At 49.1% G+C, this 12,125-nt stretch overlaps 1 protein-coding gene across 1 annotated transcript; it reads left to right on the top strand.

The window, feature by feature from the left end:
* Nucleotides 1-6,823: 6,823 nt before the first annotated feature.
* smtla (somatolactin alpha) lies at nucleotides 6,824-11,104 on the top strand. Its single transcript, XM_037478459.2, has 5 exons — nucleotides 6,824-6,895; nucleotides 7,083-7,273; nucleotides 8,211-8,330; nucleotides 9,249-9,428; nucleotides 9,519-11,104. Exons 1-5 carry the CDS (start codon nucleotides 6,880-6,882, stop codon nucleotides 9,711-9,713), a joined length of 702 nt encoding a protein of 233 aa, XP_037334356.2. The 5' UTR covers nucleotides 6,824-6,879; the 3' UTR covers nucleotides 9,714-11,104.
* Nucleotides 11,105-12,125: the final 1,021 nt, after the last annotated feature.

The raw sequence follows: 12,125 nt of genomic DNA, 5'->3' as shown, positions 1-12,125 counted from the left end.
CAAATCCAAAATAAACTCCAGTTTCAGTCCAAACATCCAATATTGGTTTAATTTTTTTTTTTTTTCTTAATTCGACTCACATTTATTGTGAGTCACTGAACATTTCAAAGCCACGAACACGTCTTCCTTCTCATCTCGACCTTAACTTAACTTTACAAGTCTGTAAAACTGTACTTTACTGATTTTTTTCCTCAAAAGTATTGCCCACAACAATAAAAAAGAAAGAAAAAATAGTGACGTACATAATGTTTGACTTCATACACGTCATTTAGTTGTTTTATATCATCTTTCTGACCGATGGACAACGGACATGACAACGTGGCGGCAGCAGTCCGGTTGCGGAGGGCGGCTTCGGTGTTTCAGGTCTGGGTGGGATGCTCCACAGTGGAGGTTCACGGTCTCCAATGGCGCGAGACGAAGAACGTACACGAGGCGCTCGCCAGACACGCTACGGCCGGTGAAAGTTGAAAGAAAATCGGGATACAAAATAAAAAGGGGGGACGAGGTAAAGCGGCTGGTGAACCCTTTCAATTATGCAGAGAATCGTGAATGTTGCAGCACGTTCCACTAAAATACATGTTTTTCATCTCATTTGGTACGGCGACCACCTGTTGGATGGGCTGCTTTAGAGTTTTGGTAACACACTTCATTCTTCAAGTGGCCGACATGACCTCATCGAGGCGACGCCTTTCAGCAAATACTAGACAAAGGTTTCTCCCCTTTGAGGATTTTCACTAATTCGAATCTCTGCAAGGGATTTTGGTGAATGCAATTCTCACCCTACATTCCAAAAGAACAAAATAGCAAAGTGTCTGTGCCCACGGGTGAATGCACCATGCAGGTGAAAATTAAACAGTAAACATGGAAAAGTAACACCGATACGCATCGACCCCCCCTCCCCCCCCCCCCGCTGATTGCCACCTCATAAATCGAACAAATTATTAAATAGAAATACAACTGAAGGAAATTGTAACCAAATGGTGTTGAAGGTTTAAATCATCTTGGCAACGCTGCATTGGTGGTTTATATTTAAATTGGTCAATGATGATGTTAACGTACAACACTACAAACATCAGTGTGATTCAACCACCTCACGTCGCAGCCGCTGACAGGAAAAAAAGACGTTTTTCACGTCAAACCATTTGTTCTTCGTTTCAGTGACAGCGTGACCCTCAGGTGACAAGGCATTGGCGGCGCTCGTTAGTTTCCCCCCCCCCCCCATTCTTTGGATTTCCTTGTCCCCTTAATTCTGCTTCTGACAGCTTCAGAAATGACAGACTCTGCCTTCATGGATTTCCGAAAGCGGGACTCAAACGTGGGACACAAAAGGGCCCGGTCCGCAGCTTTTTCCATGGACTCACTGAGGCGCTGAAATGACACTAATTTACCATCCCCACCAACACTCGTGTGTGAGTTCCACCTTTGAGGACAGGCCGGAGGGTGCTTGATTAGTGGACGCGTTGCAGCCGCGCGCGCCGCTCAATTGGAAGGAGGGGTCGCAGCTCGGGGGCCGCAGGACGGACGCAGCGCGCTGGAGAACCGGCCCACGGACGTGACAAAGAGCACAAAACGGTAAGAAGAGGGAAAAGTTAGTGAGTAAGTCTTCGTCGCTGTGATTTTTCAAGCGCACTTTTTCCTTCGGTAAGTGACCACGAGTTGGTAAGAACCGGTACACGCATTGAGAACGTTGACAGGAGGAAAATATAACACAGTCGTCTGCACAGCTTCCGTAGCCATGGACACCAGACTGAGAGCAGTGCAACAACGTATACATCCTGCAGAGAACAGAGCGACGGTCACATGTGCTCACATGAACCCAAAGAGCTATTTTGGAGACAATGAACTTTCAGTTCAATAATTAAAACGTAGAAATATGCAGGAACATTGCCGCTATCGTATCGGGGTATTGACAAAAGCTCTGGGATATTTTAATGAAATGTGTATTTTGCAATTTAACATCTAGCTTGCGATCGCATGGTGGGCTGAGGGTGGATCGTCAAAGGGCAATACAAGAGCAGAGATGAGAACGTGTCTGCGAGATGAGAGCAGTAATGATGGGGTTTTTTTTTTTTTTTGCTGTGACGATTCAAACCGCTCATTCAAATGAAAATGAAAGGGGTGAAGAAAAAAAAAAAATACACATTTTAAGAGAAAAGAAAAGTATATGACCCGTGATAAGACATCAAAGGCCGAAGCTAAAAGCAAACCGATGTCACTTGTGCAAATTATAGTTATATCCCTCATGTTATTTACCCTTTACTTAAATCTTCCAATATTTCTTCTGACTGTTCTTTTGTCGGCCTCCCGCTGAAGGATGAGACCCAGACCGACGGAGACGTGTGGACAGTGACAGTGTGACGATGTGATTGATTCTAACGCAAACATGAACCCGTTGGCTAAAGGAGGCGGTTGTTGATGTGAGGTGGTTGAAACACTCGCATCCTTTTAAAAAACAGACCTCAGCAACCTTGTTTGTGCAACAATGTGTTCTATTTTTGGAGTGTTGTTGCGTACAGCCAATGATGGAAAGAGTATTTTCTCACTAATGTAAAAGTACTGTTACCTGTGGGCAAGTACAATGAGTTATCAAGTAGATGGGTAAATGTATTCTCTGAGCCTTTTTATTGTATGATGGAGCAAAGAAAACGTACGATAATGTCGCATGACAATATTCTCACACTACGGACGACTCCCCTCTCAGCACTACGGCACTAATCTGCTCTCTGCAGCCTGAGCGTACAATTATCAATTACACAACCAGCCGAGAGGGCCGCGACCGCTTTGAATAGCAAGAGGGACACCATGGCGGCTGCCACCGGATTACATCACGCGTTTAGTGGATTCAACAGCGGAATAAAACATGAAAAAAAAGCAGGAAACGGAGGCGAGTCGGAACAATGAAACTCTGCTGATGTTGCACTGACGAACCGGGAAAGGAGGGCGATTATTGTGCAGACACACACACACACACACACAGACGCGTTTGCAGCCTTCAAGGAGTGTTGTTGTAGCGACTCACTCAAACCAACAAGAGCCCCGATGAGTCCTCCAAAGTCCACTCCAGAGTCAAGAGCTCGTTCAGTCCACCCTCAGCCACTCTGTCCCCCTGACACCGGTCCACACTCTTCCTCTGTGTCCCCCTGACACCGGTCCACACTCTTCCTCTGTGTCCCACTGACACCGGTCCACACTCTTCCTCTGTGTCCCCCTGACACCGGGCCACACTCTTCCTCTGTGTCCCACTGACACCGGTCCACACTCTTCCTCTGTGTCCCCCTGACACCGGTCCACACTCTTCCTCTGTGTCCCACTGACACCGGTCCACACTCTTCCTCTGTGTCCCACTGACACCGGTCCACACTCTTCCTCTGTGTCCCACTGACACCGGTCCACACTCTTCCTCTGTGTCCCCCTGACACCGGTCCACACTCTTCCTCTGTGTCCCCCTGACACCGGTCCACACGCTTCCTCTATGTCCCACTCACACCGGTCCACACTCTTCCTCTGTGTCCCACTGACACCGGTCCACACTCTTCCTCTGTGTCCCACTGACACCGGTCCACACTCTTCCTCTGTGTTCCACTCACACCGGTCCACACTCTTCCTCTGTGTCCCACTGACACCGGTCCACACTCTTCCTCTGTGTTCCACTCACACCGGTCCACACTCTTCCTCTGTGTCCCACTGACACCGGTCCACACTCTTCCTCTGTGTCCCACTGACACCGGTCCACACTCTTCCTCTGTGTTCCACTCACACCGGTCCACACTCTTCCTCTGTGTCCCACTGACACCGGTCCACACTCTTCCTCTGTGTTCCACTCACACCGGTCCACACTCTTCCTCTGTGTCCCACTGACACCGGTCCACACTCTTCCTCTGTGTTCCACTGACACCGGTCCACACTCTTCCTCTGTGTTCCACTCACACCGGTCCACACTCTTCCTCTGTGTCCCCCTGACACCGGTCCACACTCTTCCTCTGTGTCCCCCTGACACCGGTCCACACTCTTCCTCTGTGTCCCACTTACACCGGTCCACACTCTTCCTCTGTGTCCCACTGACACCGGGCCACACTCTTCCTCTGTGTCCCACTCACACCGGTCCACACTCTTCCTCTGTGTTCCACTCACACCGGTCCACACTCTTCCTCTGTGTCCCCCTGACACCGGTCCACACTCTTCCTCTGTGTCCCCCTGACACCGGTCCACACGCTTCCTCTATGTCCCACTCACACCGGTCCACACTCTTCCTCTGTGTCCCCCTGACACCGGGCCACACTCTTCCTCTGTGTCCCACTCACACCGGCCCACACTCTTCCTCTGTGTTCCACTGACACCGGTCCACACTCTTCCTCTGTGTCCCACTGACACCGGTCCACACTCTTCCTCTGTGTTCCACTGACACCGGTCCACACTCTTCCTCTGTGTTCCACTCACACCGGTCCACACTCTTCCTCTGTGTCCCCCTGACACCGGTCCACACTCTTCCTCTGTGTCCCCCTGACACCGGTCCACACTCTTCCTCTGTGTCCCACTTACACCGGTCCACACTCTTCCTCTGTGTCCCACTGACACCGGGCCACACTCTTCCTCTGTGTCCCACTCACACCGGTCCACACTCTTCCTCTGTGTTCCACTCACACCGGTCCACACTCTTCCTCTGTGTCCCCCTGACACCGGTCCACACTCTTCCTCTGTGTCCCCCTGACACCGGTCCACACGCTTCCTCTATGTCCCACTCACACCGGTCCACACTCTTCCTCTGTGTCCCCCTGACACCGGGCCACACTCTTCCTCTGTGTCCCACTCACACCGGCCCACACTCTTCCTCTGTGTTCCACTGACACCGGTCCACACTCTTCCTCTGTGTCCCACTGACACCGGTCCACACTCTTCCTCTGTGTCCCCCTGACACCGGTCCACACTCTTCCTCTGTGTCCCCCTGACACCGGTCCACACTCTTCCTCTGTGTCCCACTCACACCGGTCCACACTCTTCCTCTGTGTCCCACTCACACCGGTCCACACTCTTCCTCTGTGTCCCCCTGACACCGGGCCACACTCTTCCTCTGTGTCCCACTGACACCGGTCCACACTCTTCCTCTGTGTCCCACTGACACCGGTCCACACTCTTCCTCTGTGTCCCACTCACACCGGTCCACACTCTTCCTCTGTGTCCCCCTGACACCGGTCCACACTCTTCCTCTGTGTCCCACTCACACTGGTCCACACTCTTCCTCTGTGTCCCACTCACACCGGTCCACACTCTTCCTCTGTGTCCCACTCACACCGGTCCACACTCTTCCTCTGTGTCCCACTCACACCGGTCCACACTCTTCCTCTGTGTCCCCCTGACACCGGTCCACACTCTTCCTCTGTGTCCCCCTGACACCGGTCCACACTCTTCCTCTGTGTCCCACTGACACCGGTCCACACTCTTCTTCCTCTCTGCACTCTGGAAGGCCTCACGTTCCGCATTATATAATTTTACATTTTAATTCCGGCGTTCTCCTCTTTCGTAACGTAAGGTGCTCTGTTTCTTCTGCCATAGCAGCTAATAAAAGAAGCTTTGGCTTTTCTTGCCTCTGCGTTTCGACAACTCAAGGAGTAGTGGTAATTTGAATTGATTCTACAAATTGGGTTAAATCTGTAAAAGGTTGGGCGACGAAGACCTTTTTGGACGTCATCCAGTTCGGATTCGATTGATAAATAATACCATAATCTTCTATAAATGTACCAAAATACATCCCCAGCGCATTTAAAAAGGATTCAACATGCATATATTTTTTTTGCTTGGAGGAGGAAAACAAGTGGAGAAGGAAAGAGTGGCTTAAGAAGGGAACATTGTTTAATGTGTAAGAGGTGGCCATGTGTGGCACGAGGCTTCAGGTTTCTTGAGGGTGGGCGGAAACCATCTCTTGAGTAACAAGACACGCGTCAGCTGCCACACTCTGATCCGCATCCTGCTTTTTGCTTATCCTTAAACATCTCCGAGGGAAGAGACATCGGAGCCTCCCCAATGTTGCCGCTCTCCATTGTTATGCTCCATGTAAAAAAATTTAAAAAAATAGAAAAAAAAAAATCTTAAGAACAGAGTGTTTATCTTATTTAAAGGGGTGGATTTGTTACCAGACAATTCAACCCGTTAACCTGCCAATTTTATTACACCTGCCTAAAGGCGGATTAAATAAGAAGTGCAGCCGGGGAGGAAAAGCAGCTTTTTAATGAAGCCTGTTTCAAGCCGACATGCATTACGACTAAACATGTGCTCCCTTCTATGACAGCTTAACAGTCATTACAGTTGTTAAAGTCTACCTTCTGAGTTGAGCTGCTCTCCCGCACCTGTTGTTTTTCTGAACAGAATATGTGTAAATTTTAAATGGAATATGAGTGTAAAAATAAAAAGGAAGGCTTTGTAGGGTTTTATAAGATCTCAGTGGTTTATTCCAGCTCATTTTTTTTTGTCTATTGCAGTTTTACATTTTCTTCTGCTTGCATCTACATTACAGATCCTTTTGGTTGATAAATTGGTCTCAGACCTTTTATTCCTTGGTCATTGGCCCGCTGGTGGAAAAAAAAATGTTACAATACACTCATTTTGAATTTTGATTTTATTTCATTGGCTGATTTCACATTGCCACATATATCGGGATAAAATCATTTTGTTACTAGAAATCTGGAACAGGGATATTTAGGCTTAGCGAGCCTGACTACTGTTGCCATCTCGGTATTATGCATCGCTTTTGGGACGACGTGTATCGTTTTACAAGAACCTACGCGAGACCAAAAATCTTCTTTTCCTTTATTCATGGCCTGTTCAGGCTTTATAAAGAAAGTCGGCATCGTAGAGAAACCTAGGGAGGACTTGAAGGCTCACAGAATGCACCTTGTTTCAGGTAAGGCCTTGTCACTGAAAACCCAACGCCGGCTTGTGTTCATCTGGTGTTGACGGGTTCAAATCCCACTTTGTGCGAGGGTTTTATTCACAAACCACTGGGAGAACAAATTGAATCCGTTGTTTTTGCGTGACTGGTGCTTACACCTGCATCCCCCCCCCCCCCCCCCCCCGCGTTTTGCTTTCAGTCATGCGGTGGTGTGTGTGGGCCGTGTTGTTGTGGCCCGACCTGTTGACCTCCGGCCTCCCGCTGGACTGCAGGCAGGAGCAGGACGGCATCCCCCGCTGCCCTTCCATCTCCCAGGAGAAACTTCTGGACCGAGTCATCCAGCACGCTGAGCTCATCTACCGCGTCTCCGAAGAGTCGTGCTCTTTGTATGTGAGTAACAGCGGCGGGGGGGGGGGGGGGGGGGGGGGCTTGTATAGCCTCGGGAGGAACTTGAGCATCTCTCGGCCATGATTATTATTATTTTAAGTACTTTTATGGGTTGCAGTTTGCGTGTGGGGAAAAAGCTTCATATTTGCTTTTTACACATCCAGAGAGGGAGGTGATTATGTTGTTTTCTCACATCTCGTTCGTTTCTCAGGTAAGGGTGTTTTTAATCATCGAATCCAGCAACTAAATTTGGAACGAGTTCTACGACGAGAGCACAAATGTTGGCCCTCCTTTCGCGATTCGCCGGACCAAACGCATTCCACTGACTTCCTGTTGGACGCTCCGTGTTATTCGCTTTTGATTCTGACATGAGCATCCTCTCGCTGCCTTGCTTCAAAGTAATCTTCTTTCTCTCCTCCTGAGCCCGAGATGATTTATTGAAGAAGCGGGCCAACAGTGGGGGTAACACGAGTGTGATAATGATACACTGCAGGTTTCGCAGCCTGTTGAATCCCCTTCACTCTGCGGCTCGAGATCCAAAATGGTCCTTTGAAATGGGATGATGTAGGACTTGTTAGGGAGAAGGCGCTGCATGCGGTCGACAGATGAGAACAGCCAAACAAAAATGAATCTCAGCTGTGGCTCTGGTGGGCGAGATCGGTGGAGCTTCTGTCATTGTGTCTTTTTTTCTTTTTTTTTTTGCGTGTGTTCTTGTAGTTTTCCCACTTGTGAGAACGGAAGGTTGTCAAAACAATTTGAGAAATCCACTGAAGCGTTTGTTTGCCTTTGCTTGGATTTACGTGCAGCCATTTCAACATAATGTGTACTAAAAAATCTTAAAATCAGGAGAGTAGACTCAAGAAGAAGTGGGTCTGAGGGTGCGTCGGTCAACGCGGTGTAACCATGAGATGCGTGGGGGGGCCGTGTGGTTTGATTTCAGGAGGAGACGTTTATCCCGCTGCCCTTGCAGTTCCAGAGGAACCAAGCGGGCTACTCGTGCATCACCAGAACCTCACCCGTCCCCATCCCCAGCTCCAGGAGTGAAGTCCAACAGATATCCGTGAGTGCAGAGCCGATCATAATGTGTGTGTGTGTGTGTGTGTGGCTCCCGTCTCTTGTGCCAATTCATCATTGTGAGGCACGTTTCTTCCATGCACGACGGAAATGTGTGTTCTCGTCTACTGTTTGTGCGTCCATGGGACATGGGTTCTGCACACAGGCTGCTGAGCTCAAGCTGCTTCGATGCTGCTCAGTGTGGACGTGAACCTCTCCTCCTCCTCCTCCTTAGGCTTCACCCCCCCCCCCCCCCGTCAGCTACGGGCTGATGGGCTGCTTTGCACTAATTGCAATGAAAGGTCCTCGAATCTTTCACATGCACTCACCTGTTTTAACATGGAATGTTAAACACTGTCCAAGGGGACGCGACCCTTTTTGGGGCCAAATGTCGGTTTCATCAGCAGTGCGGGAAACTAGATTGAACCACTTATGGAAAGGATGATGGGAAGTTACACAATAGTCCTCCATCAGTCTAATATATACATGTCATGAACAATATATTTAAGGACTAAAATGCAGCTATATTGAAAATGCTGGTTAAAAGTTATGTCATGGCTGCAGCAGTGAATCTTTGAAACTGCATAAACTGCATATACTGTTTTCAGTAATTCATCCCCTGCCCTTTATGCTGAAATATGGCCTGCTCTGCGGATTAATGGCCGTTTGTATGGTGGCCATGGGCACTTGCTTAGGGGAATTAAAGCCGGCTCATTGCTTTACCTTCGTGACATTTCGACCCACCGTTTGGTGCTGAATGCTTGGTAGCTGTGCGGCCCGGAGGCCATGTGTCTTTCCTGATCGCTTTCGTTTCTTTACCATCTTACAATAATTACGAAGTGGCCCCTGCCGCTATTCATATTCCCGGCGCGTCGGCCCTTCTCTCGGGGTCATTTCACGTCTTCGCCCCCCGTGTGCCTCGCAGGACAAGTGGCTGCTGCACTCGGTGCTGATGCTGGTCCAGTCGTGGGTGGAGCCTCTGGTCTACCTGCAGACCTCCCTCGATCGCTACGACGCCGCCCCCCAATCGATCATCAACAAGACCAAGTGGGTGTCCGAGAAACTGATCAGTCTGGAGCAAGGGGTGGTGGTCCTCATCAAGGAGGTGCGTGGGGGGTCCCGCTTTGTGATTTTTCCCGTCGCGAGACCCGCTCTCAAACCAGTCGCGCTTGTTGTTGTTGTTTTTTTTCCCCAGATGTTGGACGAGGGCGCGTTGAGCCTGGACCACAGCGAGGAAGCCCTGTTCCAGTACGACGTGCAGCCCCACGTGGTGGAATCCGTGATGAAGGACTACGCCTTGCTCCGCTGCTTCAAGAAGGACGCCCACAAAATGGAGGCCTTCCTCAAGCTCCTCAAGTGTCGACAGGCCGAGCCGCACAGCTGCTCGTGAGATCCCCCCCCCCGGGGTCGCAGCATTTCAATAAGGCCGGCTTTAAATGAGTTCTTGAGGTTGGAAAGCCTGCGCGCTGGTAGCTGCGACCATGCCTCGGGCCGTTCAGCCCTGCTCGCCATGCACTACATTCTTTATTGATTGTTTTTGGAATAGCTTCACAGGAAAAGAAAAAAAAAAAACTAAGTAGGTGTAATGCTGTGCCCTTTGTACAGCGTAGTGCATTTTTATATTCCCCCCCCCCCCCCCCGCGCAGTTGTTATTTTAACCCGGCAAAGGCAACAGAGGGCAAACTCCCGAAAGATGATTTGCCCTGTCGAGCTGTCAAAAAAAAAATCTGCATATCCCGCCATTGATTTCCATTTCCTTTTTTTGTTCTTAACCGGAGTTTGTATTCCTCGCCGGTTTTTTTTCTTTTCAGTGTTTTGATTATTTCCACGAGCCCCCAGAGTATTCAGTGAGACGCTTTCACTTCGGCATTAGTGAAATGAAACACTTTCACCGGAGACGGGAGTCAAACTGAGAGCAATCGCTATCTTGAAAAAAATGAAATATGAAATATGAAGAAAAAAGAAAAACCACACAGACACGTTTTGATTGGTGCCGCAGAGGATGAGGGAGACGCAGAGAGAACAAATAACAGCTAAAATGGGACTGTACGTGGATAAAGAATCAGATTTGCTGAATGCTCATCAAAGAACCAAAACTATTGCTAAGCCTAAACGTGCCTAATTTTACCTGCATGTAATATTTACGATTTTTAACGGATGAGGGAATTACATTTTAATAGTACGATTTAAAAAAAAGCCCAATGTGCCACCCGAACCTTTCTAATTAACTGCTGTTGATGTAAGTCGCTAGTGAAGCAAATGCAGATTAAAAAAAAGAAAAGAAAAAAAGCATTGTTTGGATGTGATTTATTTTTGTCTTTGTGATCTTTGACTTCGTAAGTTAAAATCTGTTGAATCAAATGCCATTTCCATGTTTTTAAATTGTGCCCTTACCACCCCAGTCACAGGAGGGCAGTAGTGCTCTTTCACAAAGGTTACATTAATCACTCTATTGTCTACTCAAACCAAGCTGCCCTTCATTTTATTAGCGTGTATTTACAAACGATAAGCAAAGAAAACAACGTGCTTGAACTTTCCGTGGGGAGGACTTTTATTCACATTTGTTCCTGTCTTTGGTTTAATTGAGTTACGTAATTGTGTCGTAGTCGCAGGTTTGATGTGAAGAAAGATCTCCTGATCCGTGGGATCCCGACAAAGAAAAGGCACCTGCAGCAGTCATCCCACTTACACTTCAGTCAGCCTTCCAATTTCAAGCCTATTTTCTCTTTCCTGTTTATATCTACCAACACACTGTGAGACAGGGAGACAATAAAAGAAGCAACCGCCTCAAGCTCGTTTTTTTTTTTCCCACAGATCTCACATTTCTTCTTGACTTTATTTTTATTTTTCTCCCACTTTGTGTCCTGGATCCTCTTCCCTTCCATCAATATCAGAACATGTAAATCAGCCGCGTGTGGTTGCCACGGTGAGTCGGGTGTCAGCGCGGAGAGGCGGTGTCGTGTTGTGCGGGTGGATGTTGGGGCAGGATGTGGTAGGGAGGGGAGGAGGAGGGGAGGGGTGGGGGGTGGGCTAGTGTCAGCAATGTCAGGTTCAGCTTCCTGTGGCCTAATCACTTCAGTATGGGGGGCTCGGAGGAGATTGGGCACCCTCCGCTCTGCTCCTGCAGGGCTGCAGCTTCACGGGCCTCGACCTCCTGCCCGCGAAAAAACCCTCCGTTGGTTCCCCCCCCCCCCCCCCCCTCACCCCCCCCCACACTCGCTTCTCAAGCTTCGAGGTCGTAATAAATATTAAAGATTGGCTGTAAGTATTGAAAGAAGGGGAGGGGATCAAAGGAGGGAGGGAGGGAGATGTTGGGGAGAAGGAGGACGTGGGGATGAAGGGAGGAGTGTGGGGGCCCGGGTGATTTCACAGTCTGACTATTATAACCCGAGGAAAGGAAATCTAGACTGCTGGGATGCATAAGTGGAGCAGAGGGGGCAGGCAGAAAGGAAAAAAAGAAAAAGAGGGAGCCAGAAATGTAAAGAAAATGGACCGAGAGGAGGCAAAAAGAGGCAAAAAGAGGCAAAAAGAGGCAAAGAGGGCAGTTGTTTTTCCTCTAGCGAGTGATGTGAAATTCATCAATCAAATAGAGAGAATCCAGCAGGAACGAGGGAGCAGTGAGCAGCGGACCGTTGGGCCTGGAGAGAAAACGGATGACTGGGAGGCATCGCCGGAGCTGGAGTTGAGAAGTGGCGTTGGCTCGATATGAAACCGAGAGCTCAAAGCACCGAGTCCTTGAGCCTCCACGGACTCGGCTGGCTCCCACACTGCTGCGCTGCTTTCATTTTATGTCTCAAAAACG

This window comes from Pungitius pungitius, chromosome 3 (assembly GCF_949316345.1).
Source record: "Pungitius pungitius chromosome 3, fPunPun2.1, whole genome shotgun sequence".
NCBI lineage: Eukaryota > Metazoa > Chordata > Actinopteri > Perciformes > Gasterosteidae > Pungitius > Pungitius pungitius.
Note: the sequence above shows the minus strand (reverse complement) of the source record. Positions and strands in the feature narration are given on the sequence as shown.

Bases quoted from the DNA above. Each gene is read 5' to 3' on its own strand.
- smtla (XM_037478459.2), top strand. The intron at 8,331-9,248 runs GTGAGTGCAGAG...TGTGCCTCGCAG, and splicing joins GTGAAGTCCAACAGATATCC to GACAAGTGGCTGCTGCACTC. The intron at 9,429-9,518 runs GTGCGTGGGGGG...TTTTTTCCCCAG, and splicing joins TGGTGGTCCTCATCAAGGAG to ATGTTGGACGAGGGCGCGTT.